Genomic DNA, 15,488 nt, shown 5'->3' on the forward strand with positions numbered 1-15,488 from the left:
TTTTTTTCCCAGAACCGGGGATTGAACTCAGGCCCTTAGCGCTTGCCAGGGAAGCACTTATCCTACTGAGCCATCTCCCTGGCTTCAGCCCACTCTTGAAGGCAGGGCTGGCGCAGCTTGGGCCAGGGATCGAGCCGTGGTCCCCTGAGCCTGCCTAAGTTTGCCTAAGCAGGTGCTTTAGACCGCTGAGCTATCTCCCTGGCTCCAGTACATTATTTCTTTATACCTCTTTCCCTTTAGACTTGCTCTTCATAGGTACAGACAACTTAATCACCTTTGATACTCAGCAAAAAAACCGAATGTCATGATTTACAACTTTGCCATGTTGGTTAGCATTTCTTTTGGTATATACACTATTATACTTTTTCCATCTCTTAAACAGCTATGAGGCATTCTTCTTCACCTTTAGTTAGTATAATCCCACTCAACTCACAAAGGGCCTACAGCACCCACTGTGTGCTAGGTGTTGTGGTAGGCACTAGGAATGTAAAAATGAATATCTGCCCCTGCTGGGAACGAGCTCACAGTGGAGGGAGAATACAGAGAAACAGATAATTTATCACAATTTCAGCAAGCGCCAAATGTGTTAGATGCTATGATGTTGGGAAACCTGGTGTTTTGAGGGAAAACATGCAAGTTACAACTCACCTGGTTGGTTGGTTGGTGTGTGGGTGGTGGGTGGATGTTGGAGATTTCCCAGAGTCAGTGCTCTGTGTTATCTTGAGAAAGGAAAGAGACAAAATAAGATATTCTGGAGAAACTAGGTTGTTTCATCTGACTGGACTAAGGGTAGGACTTGAGCAGGGGAAAAGTAGCTTAGACTAGACCTACAGGCAGGGACCAGACTGTGAAGGACAGAATACTATATATACTCTGAAGAACTTTAAATTTTATCCTGGAAGCACTAGAGAAACCACGAAAGAATTTTGAGTTTCGGTTAGATAGAGGTTTATATATATAAACCCTTTTATAGCCCCTGTGCTTCCTCCTGTTCTCTGCCTGCCTGCCCCTCCCTCCCTCTCCCTCCCCTCCCCTCTCCCCCTCCCTTCTCTTCCCTCCCCCTCCCTTGGCTTCCCTCCCCTCTCCTCCTCCCCCTCCCCTTTCCTCTGTGGAAAAGGAAGATGAAGTAAACCTGCTGTATCACTCCTGCTGGAATTCTGTGTGTTGTGTTACTGGTTTAATTCTCAATGGATCTGTCTTACTAATGTACTGTTCTAAACTTGGTGTTATATCTTATTGAACTTTGGTCTCCTGGGATACCTAAAAGTTTCTAATGAGTTACAAGAGTCAAAATACAGCTGGGTGTGATGGTGCGTGCTAGTAGTCACAGCACTCTTGGAGCTGAGGTCAGCCTGGGCAACTTAGCCATTTAGTGAACCTGGTCTCAACATAAAAATATAGGGCCAGCCTGATAGCTCAGCGAACTAAAGTGCCTGCTTTGGCAGAGCACAGCGGCCAGGATTTGATCCTGGTGAGCAACGCTGGCCCCACCCCCGTGGCACGCTGAGACAGCATGTGAGACAGGGCATGGTGGCATGTGCCTGTAATCCCAGCACTTGTGAGGCTGAAAACAGGAGAATCACTATGAGTCTGATCTATGTAGTGAGACCGTGTAGAACCTGTAGACCTTGTCCTAAATACAGAAAAAATAAAATAAAATAAATAAAAATATAAAATAAAAGGGGTAGGGATGCAGCTCAGTACAAAGGCCATTACAAAAAAGAAAAAAAAAAAAACCTGTCAAGTTAGAAGTCTATGTCAGGTATGGTGGTGCACATGTGTAATCCCAGCATTCAGGAAGCTGAGGCAGGAGAATCACCTTGAATTAGAGGCCAGCCTGGGCTACAAAAGCAAGTTCAAGGCCAGCCTTCACTAAAGTGCGAGACATTGTCTCAAAAACAAAAACAAACAAAAAGTGTAGCATCTTTTTGGCAATTTCTTTGTTAAAGATGGTGTCAAATTCTTGATAAGCCATAAAAAATTAATTTCATGATTAATTCTTGATCATAAATTACTTAGTATTATGTATGAGATTCTAAATTGGTTTCTAAAATCATTTTAGAATAGGCAGACCTTTGTAAATTAAACTGTAAGTTTGAGGTTTCCGTGAGGTTTCACAAAATCTATGCTTTTTGTCTCTGAGTAAAATTGTCCACTACCCGTGTGTTTAGCTTCAGCCAATATACCTTACTGGTCTTAATTTTCTGCATCAAAATATTATGCTTGACTAGATGATTCCTGGTCTTCTAGCTTATGGCTTTATGCCCTGCGTCTAACACTTTTCTCTGAATTATTCTACATGCAGTGCTCACATGGTCTTCTGAAGAAGCCATGGGTAGCTGCTGTAGCTGTCCAGATAAAGACGCTGTCCCGGACAACCATCGGAACAAGTTTAAGGTGAGTAGAGCCACTTAGCCGACGGCTCACTGCCTGCTTTATGTGCTCCTTTTGCTTTACGGCTCACCTCTTTACTCTTATCACCACGCTCTTATGTTTCCCTTTGTCCACTCTATCTTTGTCTTATATTACTCCATTTTTTTATTACTTTAATGAGATACTTATAAAGAAAAGAAGTTTACTTAGCTATAGTTTTGGGCTACCTGCCTGCCTGCCTTAAAGTAACATTTTCTGGAAGTGTGAGCAGCACAGCACTAGCTCTGACTAAAGTCCCCTGTGACTGTGTCACCTCATGTCCCGCGTTGTCGTGGGGATTGATATCACTGAGGGGGGTGCATGTGGAAAGGAAGACCACGTTGGAAGATGGGAAGCTGAAGACTTACTGCAGACTCAGTGGGGTCCCACCAGAGCTGCGGTCAGCCCTTTTCAAGGCACACCCCGGTAGCCTGTGGGCTGGTTACTCTAAACATGGCATTTAAAAAATAAAAGCACTGCCGTACCAAGGACCAAAGCCTCCAACGCATGAATCCTTGCGGGGGCCTCAAACTTTCCATGTGGCCTTTTATATCCAGTTAACTAAAGAGTTCTGCCAATGTTTTCCTTAAAGTAACATTTTTTTATGTGCCGTTCCAGGCTCATCACCACCTGTGTTAATCAGCTTTCTTTTTTTACTCAAATACCTAAATTCAAGTGGCTGATGCAGACATTGAGTCTTATTTGGACTCACAACTTTGTGGGTGTCAGTCTGTGAACCACTGGCTGCTTTGCATTCGGGCTGTGGTGAGAATGGAAGTTGGTGGTGAAGCAGAAGGGTAAGAGGAAAGGGCCAGGCTGCCTACCCACTTGGAGGTATGCCCTGTGGACCAGAAGACCTCCCGCTGGGCCCCTCTTAAAGGTCCATCTCAGGGTGCTACAGGTTGGGAACAGGGACTTGAACACATAGCCTTTGGGGACACCACAGACCCAAACGATGATCCTGCATTTCAGTCTTTACCTGCACGCATGCCCGTGTGACTTGGTAACTGTACTGTTTCCAGTCATGCTGTCATCCATCTTGTACTTGCATTAATCTTTTATTGTTCACTGACCTGACCTGTTTGCTTAAACTCCTGTGGTATTCTGTTAGCTGTAGGCTAAACATTCCCGCAACTGTTTAGTGTCTCTTGCAACTTGACCTCAGTCTCCTATCAGTCATAACTCTGGATCTCCTACACTCTGAGGATTTTCCTGCAATCCTAGAGTAGGTCACACCCTTGTTATTTATAGCTTTGAAGCCTTCAGCTGGGTACATTATCACTACACCTTAATTCCATTTTGTACAGAGACACCCTCAATGTAGGACTACTATGAGGATTAAATGAGAAAAACACATGGAAAACACTTTGCCCCATTCCAGAGGAATGATAATGTTTGCATAAATGTTATCTGTTAGTCTTGGGGCGTTTTCTGAAGCTTAGCAGTACAGAGCTGTTCATAAGTGAACTTTAGGGTGCCGGGGAGATAGCTCAGTAGAATAAGTGCTTCCCTGGCAAGCACACGGGGCTAAGTTCAATCCCCAGTTCTGCCAAAAAGAAACAAACATTAGTGAACTTTGTGTCTGTCTTATTTTGGTCCCTTGGAAAGGAATCTCCTGTGCTGTCTAGCAGTGTGTCCGCGTGTGATGGTTTCCATCTCCTACCAACAGGTTTTCCTGTTATTTGATTTCTCAGTTTATATATACTCAGGTCCAGTGGAACTTTCATATACTCCACTTACATGAAGTTGTCTCCCATGACAACTTGTGTGACAGTTGCTCTTTTCCATAGCCTCTGTTGCGCTTGTCAGTTAACCACACACAGGGCTGTGGGTCAGCCTTGTTCCTGTATCTTTTTCCCACTGAGAAGGAATATTCTGTGCAGTTAAGAACTACACACATGAGCAAATGACTGAGCCACACTGCAGCAGCGCCTTCCTGCCAAGCTGGTGATGTGCGTGTCTGACTGCTCACTTTAGGTCATTAACGTGGATGATGATGGGAATGAGTTGGGCTCTGGCATCATGGAACTTACAGACACAGAGCTGATTTTGTACACACGCAAGCGCGACTCGGTCAAATGGCACTACCTCTGCCTGCGGCGCTATGGCTATGACTCCAACCTCTTCTCTTTTGAAAGTGGCCGAAGGTGTCAAACTGGACAGGGTAGGTGGAGCCTCTTTTTAACGAACAACTGTTAGCACATTTGAAATAGTATTTGTTGTTGTTATTATTCTCTGTGTAGTGTTTAACTTACTAGTAACATTTCTCCTGAAAGAAAGTAGATTAAGGGACCAGGGAGATAGCTCAGTAGAATAAGCACATGCCTGGCAAGTGCAAGGACCCGAGTTCAATCCCCAGTACTGCAAAAAAAAAAAAAAAAAGAAGGAAAGATTAAGCAAAACTGTAATAATAACAGATATATTTATTTTTCTTCAAGCATTTATGAACCATATTTTCTATGTCAGAATTTTTTGACTCTTGTTAAACTTTAGACTTTCAGTAAATGCTTGTTCTGCTAAAGTGACTATTATTTTACCTTGGGGAGAGAACTAAATTTTGGAATCAAATAGAACACAGTTTGATGTTTTGTTTTGTTTTCTCTTTGTTACTTACTGCTTGAATGTCGTTGGCAAGTCAGTAAAGTGGTAATGCCTTGTAATACCTATCTTAGAGTATTGTGATAATTAAACAAGATAATGGCTGTAAAACTTTTCTAAGAGTTCCCTTTAAAGGATAAATGGTTGCCTTGTTGATGGCAAGGTGGCTCCCCCTGCTGTTAAAAACAAGATACATGAAAAAACAAAACAAAAATAACAGACAGGAGTTAAGTGTACAAATTTTGCTTTGTTTTGTGCCATGTCCTTTAGACAAAGGAAAATTATTCTGTAACTTTTCTTTAGAATTTGTGTTTTTAAACAGAATATCATTAACTTATTAGGCTTATCTTACTATTGTCACAATAGTACTTGATAATTTTGTTCTTCAGCGTGTATTCTTAGAGCTTTTGTAAAGGTGTGGTTGCTACTTTTCTCTTTTGGTTTATATTTATAGGAATCTTTGCCTTTAAGTGTGCCCGTGCAGAAGAATTATTTAACATGTTGCAAGAGATTATGCAAAATAATAGTATAAATGTAGTGGAAGAGCCAGTGGTAGAAAGGAATAATCATCAGACAGAATTGGAGGTCCCCAGGACGCCGCGAACACCTACAAGTAAGTGTGGCTTCCCCTTGTACAGGTTGAGCATCAGTCATTTGTAAGCTATAAATTAGGGGTCTTTATAACATATTTGAAATCACCGTTGACTTAATAGAAGAGTAATGATCATCAGTTTTTTAAAAAATAATTCTTAGTCGTAACCTGGAAACATCTATTATTCCATATCATTTAAACCTTGGTGGAGATAGTACTTTACTATAACTTTTACATGGCTTGTCCAGAACATCTTTCTTGGTCTTTAGATTTGATCGTCACTCACCTTCATCCTCTCTGCCCTGCTCCAGCTCCAGGGTTTGCTGCTCAGAGTTTACCTAACGGATATCCCAGGTACCCCTCATTTGGAGACGCTTCATCTCACCCCTCAAGCAGACATCCGTCCGTGGGGAGCGCTCGCCTGCCCTCCGTTGGTGAAGAATCTACACACCCTTTGCTTGTGGCTGAGGAGCAGGTAAGTGTGTGCCGCCTCCTGGCTGCGCTGTGTGGGGTTTGCAGAGTGCTGCTGTGCTCTGGGTTTTATTCTGTGTGTATTGTAACTCTTCACCTGCGGCCAGGTTATAGCGAGCAGTTAAGGACATGGTGCCTACCTGCTGGCGTGTGCTCAGACGCGCATAGGGAGCAGTGGGGTGGGCTCCTGGGAGAGGGTGCCTGCAGAGTGGGAAGGGTGGGCTGCAGGCAGCCGCAGCCGCAGCCTGCAGTCCACCCCAATGTGTGCCGCTTTTGTAGTTCAGTCTTCAGTCTTTAAAATCAGTGAACAACCAGAAGAAAGTAGATTTTATTGTTAATGTTTTTACAATTTAGTATGCCTGACTCTCCTAGTTTTCACTTGTGGAAAGAAGTATCTGGTTGAACATAATTAATTAAACTTACCTTTTGGAAATCATATGTTCATTGAGCACTGAGGGTTTTTGTGTTTTTAAAGTAAATTTCTAGTTCATCACCTTAACCACTCAGCCACAACTACATTAATTTTTTTTTTGTTCTTTACATAGTGAGCAAGTTATACTGTTTACCATAATTATATTTTACCCAATTTTTTTTCTAATTTTGTTTTCATTTTGAATCTTTAAAATTTTATATAGTCTTTCAAATATTTTTATATTGTCTCTCTAAAATGCCATTGAGCTTTTCTAAATAGTGATAATTTCTTACTAGATAGTATTTATTTTATACCTATACGTTTTATAGAATATTTTACCTGATTGATTGATTGATTTAGAGACAGGGGTTCACTGTGCATTTCAAGCTGGTCTTGAATTCAATTTGTACCCCAGACTGGCCTTATACTTACGGAGATCTTAACTGCGTCAGCCTCCAGAGTGCTGGGATTGTATGTGTGTACTACCACATCTAGCCTATATTTTGACTTGAGACAGTGTCTTAATATGTAGTTCAGGCTGGCCTTGAACTTTTGATCCTCCTTCCTCTGCCAAGCATCTGAAGCATTTGAATGCCATCTCTTTGCTGATGTATGTTCAGATACGTGAAGGGCAACTCAGTAGTGTGAGTAGAGAGAAGAGGTGTGCACCTATAGATTAAGACAGACATGTCAGTCAGTTACCATTGTAATAACCTCCTACAGATCACAGGCTTGTACTATTGTACCCAACTTTATTTATTTATTTATTTATTTATTTATTTATCGGCAGAACCGGGGATTGAACTCAGACCCTTGCGCTTGCCAGGGAAGTGCTTATTCCACTGAGCCATCTCCCCGGCCCCTTTTTAAAATTTTTTTATATTTTTTTAACATTATTTATTTTTGAATAATGTTTTAAATTATCGATGAAAATTTGTAGAACAGCAAAATAATAATTTTTATTTTATTCCTGATTTTTATCAATGTTTTTCATGTTTTACCATCAAATGCTGAATGTTATTTTAAAGTAGTTACTCTTCTTTTTTGGTGGAACTGGGGATTGAACTCAGGCCCTTGTGCTTGCCAGGGAAGCGCTTATTCCACTGAGCCATCTCCCCAGCCTAAAGTAGTTACTCTTCTATCAAATTACGGAGATGTTTTTATATTTCCTTAGCCCCACCTTTTTATTAGTAAAAAATAAGTAAAATTCTAAAGAGTACCTTTAGAGAAAAAGTTAATAAAATTAACTGATGTGGTTTTTGGTATCATTTTGTTTTTTAAAAGTTATTGATTTCTCAGGACAAATCCTGAGGGCATTTCACTGACCTTCTCAGACCAAAAAGCTACAACTCTTGTTGCATAGGTCCTGCTTTACCTTGGTCTTAACCATCCAGCAGAAAAGTATGAAGACGAAATTATAAGAAATAAAGCCATGCTGTTAAGTTGAGCTGTGGGGGACTCAGGTCAATAATTTCTGACATTGCCAGTTAAACAGAAGACCCAATGCTATTATGGGCTACTGGACTCTTTTAGAATATTTTGCTGAGTTTACACACCTATAATATTCAATAACGGAACTTAGAAAAAATGGGGTATACAGATGAATGTCCATTTTGTATCTGTGTATTCAAAGTGGTTGGGATAGATATATAGTTACATTCTGTTAATGAATAGAATGATTCGTTCTAATGGTGTTTGTAAATAGGATCACAAGTCCGCATCTTGTACAGCAATTAACCACTAAGAAGAATATATGCAGTGTATTATTTGTTGAAAAATAAAAAAAAATAAAAAAATAAAAAAAATAAAAGTTATTGATTGAATTCTCTTTCATTTTAGATACATACCTATGTCAATACCACAGGTGTACAAGAAGAGCGGAAAAGCCGCGCTGGTACGCATGTCCCGTTGGAGGCGAGGGTTTCAAATGCCGAGAGCAATACACCCAAAGAAGAACCAAGTAGTATTGAAGACAGAGACCCTCAGATTCTTCTTGAGCCCGAAGGAGTCAAATTTGTTTTAGGACCAACTCCTGTTCAGAAGCAATTAATGGAAAAAGAGAAACTGGAGCAAGTTGGAAGAGACCAAGTTAGTGGAAGTGGTGCAAATAACACAGAATGGGACACTGGCTATGACAGTGATGAGCGAAGAGATGCACCTTCAGTTAACAAACTGGTGTATGAAAATATAAATGGGCTATCTATCCCCAGTGCCTCCGGGGTCAGGCGAGGTCATCTGGCATCCACTAGTACCTCAGATACCCAGAATATCAACAACTCCGCTCAGAGAAGAACTGCATTATTAAACTATGAAAATTTACCATCTTTGCCACCTGTTTGGGAAGCCCGCAAGCTCAGTAGGGATGAAGATGACAGTTTAGGACCAAAGACTCCATCTCTAAATGGCTACCATAATAATCTAGACCCAATGCATAACTATGTAAATACAGAGAATGTAACAGTGCCGGTAAGTGCTCACAAAATAGAGTATTCACGGCGTCGGGACTGTACACCAACAGTCTTTAACTTTGATATCAGACGCCCAAGTTTAGAGCACCGGCAGCTCAATTATATACAGGTTGACTTGGAAGGCGGCAGTGACTCTGACAACCCTCAGACTCCAAAAACACCTACCACTCCCCTTCCACAAACCCCTACAAGGCGCACAGAGCTGTACGCTGTGATAGACATCGAGAGAACTGCTGCTATGTCCAATTTGCAGAAAGCACTGCCACGAGATGATGGTACATCTAGGAAAACTAGACATAATAGTACTGATCTGCCCATGTGAGCCTGGAAAGCATTATGTTGTTTGCACCTTTGTGAAGTTTTTTAAAATGAAGATGCAAATGCTTCATTTTCATTTCTACACTAACTCCTTTTATAGACTGATACTCTTTTTCTGAATACTTCATGTTCATCTTTAAAGGGAATTACTGTAGAGCAGGTACTCCTTAAAGAACACTAATTTCATTATGTACTATTCATTACTGTACAGCAGCATTCCCATTTTCACAGTGCCTATTTAAAATGAGAGTTGAAGTGAATGACATGCTGGTAGATTTTTATTCAATATTTTGGGCTCACGCATATCTTTCATGTCTAAATCATGGTTGGCATTTAAAACTTTTTATAAAGCCTCTTCGTAACACGCTTTGCTAACAGATAATGTAGGCTGTGAAGGTGATGTTTGTAGATCACTGTGCGCAGTACGTGGCCTCCAGCATGGACCACGAGGAATCCTTCATTTGCTCAATTAAAGGCTTTTGAGTTGGGCCAAGACACGTGTGAAGGAGATGAAGATACCACACCTCCTTGTATAACCAGTCAGCTCTTTTGCCTTCAGTGTTACTAGAAAGAATCCTATGTCGTGACTATGGCTTGCTGTTGGTGTGTTGAAAGGTAGGCAGGAGACAAGGTTTTCTGTTTACTCATCTCATGATGTCATTTGAAGGGCATGTCCAGATGTCTTACTCTGAATTGTAGTAGGCTTAAGAATTAGTCTCAGGTCACTTTACCCAAACACATTTGAAAATCTGAACCATGATCTCTTGATGTTTCTATCCTGTAGAGTATTGACAATGCATTGTTTTCTGGAGGCATGTTTTGCTGTTACGTTCCCATTTACCTTCAGATTTTTTCTTTGGTGTTCGGGATGACTTACTGTGTTGCTTAATGTCTTTTTCAATGTAAAATGCTTTGAGTTTGTATATAGTCTTGAAATTGGATTATATGTTCATTGTTACTTAGTTTGCATTTTTATCAAATTATGGTTTTGAAGGTTCATTTGGAACTTGCTGTTATTCTATAACAGGGTTGCCCTTGTCCAGTATTTATTTATATGCTGTTTACTTTCAAGTTGATAAAAAGAACATTCTTTCGATTTTAAATTTCACTTGTGTCCATAGGTGATCTCTTTAGCAGTTGAGGAAAAAAGAAAGCAACCTCCTTTTGACATGCAGTGTTCCCTAAAGGTACTATGTTTCTCTGAGGGCACTCTCCCCAGCACTTGAGCAGGGATTTTCTCCGGCTCCACGGCTACAGTTGTACTGTCCTCGCTAGCATTCTCTTCAGCTCTGCTCTCACTTGTAGCTGGATCTCTGATTATCCCTTGATTTCAGTGGAATATTAATATTGTTGTCAGCATAGCAAGTACAGTGGAAGTCTTGTAGTGAGATTGTGTCTAATTTAGGGTTTATAATGAACCGAATTTCTATAAATTGATGATTCCAGATGTCAAAGCTTTTGGAAAATCAAGAATGTTCCAAATTCCCAAACACTAGAGAGAGTGAAAAGAAGGCTAGGTAACCTTGCAAAATACTGCTATGTCTCTAAATGTAAGGAAGTTTGAAGTTATGATCTATTATACGTGTCTACAGCTACCTAAGCATGAAAAAGTTCAGTCTTAGCTAGTTTATTCAATAACCTAGTTATAGGATAATGAATGCATTAGCAGAATAATAGAGTGGGACCATTATAAAAAATAATTACAAATGTCTTTATCATTTTCTGTGCCGTTGGTTCATTAGCATAGTGAAATTTTCTGCCTGCCCCCCACACTTGGTGCTTACTAAAATGCTCACTGTTCTCTTAAAAAGAGCAGTGGTATAGATGTGCAGTTTCCCTAATACAATTTCCATTTTTTAATGTATTTTCTTTTCTTTTAAGTAGCTTGCTAATTGTGCCAAATTTATGTAATGGTTTTTGTAATGTGGAATAGGAATTGTGACACAACCAGTGCAAAGGGTTTTCCTTGAAATGAGCAGTCACAGCAGAACATGAATCTCCACATGAAAGGGCTGGTATATTTACCCATTTTGGAGGGTGGATATTTTATTCTTCTTTTTCCCTCATCTTTTCCACTTCCAGATTCTAATTAGTTTTTGTACTAATATAATCAGTAAGTTTATGCTTTAAATACTGTGTGCTTTAAAAATGAAAATGGGACCAATCTGTCTGCTAAGAGTTTGGTTTTAGGGTACTAAAAGAATATTATACATATACAACTAGTGTTTATTCTAGTTGTCTTCTGGGTGTCATCTGTGTTCTTATTTCATAAAAAGTAATTCAGAACACTACTTGCCCTTTGCAGAAGTCTAGTAATGGGCATTAAGCTCTGCCTTGGAAGAGTGTACCTATACCTAGGTGCATTTTAGAATGAGATATTTTAATGGCATATAATTATGGCCATATGTCTCAGATTTCCTGAGGTGAACCTAATTTTAGGTACTCGTGTTTTGTTGGTAGATTATGTGATCCCATTATTTGAGTTTGTTTTCCCCCGAAGAGAAGCTTCTTTTCCCCATGTAGATCCTAACAGCATTTATCTCAGATCAGGGTTAGAAGCTGATATGAGTATTACCTGTGTTTTTCTTAGTGTGTTTCATTTCCCAATTTAATATTTTTTTTAAAAAATGAAAATATGGTGCCTTCCCTCCCTCCAGAAGATTGGCAAATAGTTCCTTTTATTTACTGCTGCTGTGGAGTGATGAGATATGCACTTTACTCTTGAAGACTCAGTAAAAAAAGCTTTTCACTTCCCAGTATATCCACAATAGATCGCATTTGGGACGTAAGAAAATTTGCCAAGCAATCTTTGTTTTTATAGATATTAATGTTGACCCTTAGCTCATTGTTGTAAGAATAAGTCAAACTGGTGTTTATTCCCCCTCCCCCAGTCTGTGGCACAGCATATAAAAATGTACCTCAATAATGTTCTATTAAAAATGGGACAGGGGCCTTATGTTTTCATAATTTCCCAACAATGTGCCACCTTGTATTTGCCTCAAGGGAAAAGTTTTAGCGAGCTAAAAAGTATTTCCCAATTTCCCTGTGCTGTTCTTAACCCATAACGCCCAAGTGTTTTGTGCAATGTGTGGTATGTATGTATACATACATACATATATATATATATATATGTATATATATACATATATATGACTCCCATCAGAGACATCAGTGACTGACATATTGGCATCGCATTCCTATTTCTATATATGAGGTATGTGGTCCTAATTACCTTTTCCTGATGTTTGCCAAATTTGAATAAAGGCATTGGTACGAAATTACAGAATGTATAGAAAATGTTTTTGGCTTGAAAAACTAACAATATTTTATGACATAACATGATCTACTCTGCCCAGACCAGCATCCTGTCTTTTTCTTGTTCTGTACATCCCAGTTCCCCATCCCCACTTCCTCATTTTTTTATATAACACAACACTCTTCTGTAGTATCATCACAGTGACAATTCTGTGACAATTGGACAGTGACAGCATGGAAGCAGACTGATAGTAACAGTGCAGTAGTCACCAGTGTGCCACTTTTGCATTAGAAAGTGCAAAATATACATTTTATAAAGGACAAACTTTGTGTTATGTTTTTATTTTCATTACATTGTATAATACTGTAAGATTATTGTATGTCCTAATTTACATTATAAATGTGTTTTTTTCCTACATAAAGGCATAAATATAGCAACTTTGTATAAAGGTAGCTTATTAGATTTTTAATTTTTTTCTTTTATAAAAATTGTTTAACAGTGGGACTACCATTGCCAAATTGTATATGGAATATGAATTTTACCCCCTGTGGCTAATTTCTTTTATAAACATTCCGTACTTCTCCAATAAAAGACAGAAGTGATACTGTACTATGCATAAATTGTATTTTAATGCTGCTTCATATCAGCATTTTACATTTTGGTTTGCATTTCTACTATTGGCAAAACCTAACCACTGTTAACTACAATGCAACCTTGTGTATGTAACATCACCATTTGCCCTCTCTCCCTTCCCACTGTTTGTTCTCTTTCTCCCTGTCAGTGCCAACTCCATACATTTTGTAGCATGGCAATAAAATATAACTTTTACACTGAGGCCAAGTGTGGCTTTTTGGAGGAAGTAGGGACGGGAGGATTGCCCTCTAGTTGTCCTTTTGCCACATAGGCTGTGTCATCAGGCATAAGTTACATGTGATGTAAACATGCTGGTAGGACAAGCGTGAATGTGCTCTTCAGCTTTTTGTCATGACATAACTAATTTTTTTATCTTTGGCAAATTCAAAGTTCTTGAAATACAATCAAACCTTTATTAACTGGAGTACTTAAAGAATAAGCTAATGAAGTTTGTTCTACAAGGGCTAAGCAACACATTTTTAAAATATTTATTGTAGAGTATATGAGTATACTTTACTGTCCTAAAAATTATAATATGGAAATATAACTTCATAATCGATGATGTAGCACCTTGCAATGCCTTACTGTTATTCTGGCATAAATATTCATCATGAGGTACTCAAGTTGATACTGGAAGCTGAGCTGACTATACACTGACCTTAGGCCTTCATGAAAAACTGCTTTGTTGAATAAACTCTGATCAGAGTCCTTATGGTCACTTTCCCTTTATTGCCAAAAGTAGATTGCAATAAAACCCAATAAAAGTTTGGTTGGACACACATTTAAAGTTCTACTGTATTTGTATCTCATGCATTGCTTGAAACTTCTGATGTTTTCTTAGTTTCCTGTCGCTACCTCCATTTTTAAAGTGAATATATGCTATTCTATGATGTGCTTATTTGCCAAACTTCCTGACAATTTTATCTGTGATCATTCAAATTAGTGGTCCTGAGCTCTGAGATTCCAGAGAGGCTGCAAAGCCCAGCTGAATACAGGTCATGCAAAAAATGTAGAGAAGGGACAAGGCACAAATAGTTGGGGGTGCACTGTATGCCAGACACGAGGGAACTCCTTGAGTTGGTTTTAATGTGGAACATTGCACTTTGGAAAACCAGGGCATTTGTTCTTAGATTTTCAGTCTTTGGATTATTTATTCCTTTGAAGCTTTTGCGGACTGTAGTGGCTCACATGTTCTTATTTGACAAATATTTATGAACTAGACCCTGAAGGTAGCAGTCCTTGTCCTTGAAAGAATTTGTTGTTCCACCAGCAGGCAGTGCTTTTCCTGTCTCCTAGAGAATTAAGACCTAAGACAGATACTGCATGTTATGGAGTAGCTTTGTTCTGCTATCTCTAGAATGGTACTAGCTGTAGTATATACCTTAGGACAACTGGGAAAATTGTCACTCCATGACTTCATTTAAGTGGTGTGATAAAACATACAAAGGATACACAATGTTAGGAGTGGAGGCTTTCAACTAAAGCTTGGAGGGTGTTCCTGGGTGTTTGGATGATTTTTATGGGTTACAAAAGGAGAGGAAGATGTCTTAGGGAGAAGGGAGGCAGAGAGACACAGAACACAATGTCCCATGGTGGAAGGAGGCCCCGTCTCATTGCAGCAAAGCCTACAACAGAGGCAGGGTGAGGGACAGAGAAGAGAAACGAGACAGCAAGTAGATGTAAACTTTATTTTAAATGTATTTCGTACAGGGTCTCACTATGGAGATTGGACTCATAGTGATTCTCCTGTTTTCAGCCTCCCAAGTGCTAGGATTACAAGCGGGAGCCAACCTGCCTGGTCTCAGTAGCTGTCTCAGCATGTCCTGGGGGGCGGGGCTGGCACGCCATGCCAGGCATCAAACCCCAGGCCCTGCACTGTGCCTAAGCAAGCACTTTAGTCTACTGAGCTGGCCAGTCCAAGCAAATAGATACAGAATGCCAGGCAGTTTTTGTTTGTTCTTTTTAAAAATGTAGATGAGAACTTGGAGGATTTTAAACAAAATTACTTAGGCATCAAGGTAAAGGCTATATTAAAAGACATGACATTTTGATAGGACTGGTTAGAAGACTTTTAGAAATGGGGTAATAAGATTTGAGGGTAATAAGACTTGATAAATGTCTATCTAAAAGCATTGTGAAATGAATGTTTGCTGACCGTTACTCAATAAACCACTCTTGAACTTGGCAGCTTAAGACCAAAGTCATGCTAAGAATTTGTCAGGTTGCTGCAGAGCAGGGTGGGGGGCACGGCAGAGATGGCTCCTCTCTCCGCCCGATGTCTGGCAGCTGACTGCCTCTGCCCTCACTGGACGCTTGCTGGAGGGTCCA

General features: G+C 39.8%; 1 protein-coding gene across 2 annotated transcripts in view; it reads left to right on the forward strand.

Annotated features, from left to right (window-relative positions):
- The window catches only part of Frs2 (fibroblast growth factor receptor substrate 2), a 47,459-nt gene extending 33,518 nt beyond the window's left edge, over positions 1–13,941 (forward strand). The window contains exons 4-8 of one of the 2 annotated variants that reach the window (XM_004632156.2): positions 2,306–2,397; positions 4,390–4,576; positions 5,465–5,623; positions 5,914–6,077; positions 8,325–13,941. In XM_004632156.2, coding sequence (XP_004632213.1) covers positions 2,332–2,397; positions 4,390–4,576; positions 5,465–5,623; positions 5,914–6,077; positions 8,325–9,275 — 1,527 coding nt within the window. In that variant the 5' untranslated portion in view covers positions 2,306–2,331 and the 3' untranslated portion in view covers positions 9,276–13,941. The remainder of the gene's footprint in view (positions 1–2,305; positions 2,398–4,389; positions 4,577–5,464; positions 5,624–5,913; positions 6,078–8,324) is intronic. The other variant, XM_023716315.1, reaches the window with a different exon arrangement.
- The last annotated feature ends 1,547 nt before the right edge of the window (positions 13,942–15,488 follow it).

The sequence above is a fragment of the Octodon degus genome, unplaced genomic scaffold, assembly GCF_000260255.1.
Source record: "Octodon degus isolate 3935 unplaced genomic scaffold, OctDeg1.0 scaffold00047, whole genome shotgun sequence".
Taxonomy (NCBI): Eukaryota; Metazoa; Chordata; class Mammalia; order Rodentia; family Octodontidae; genus Octodon; species Octodon degus.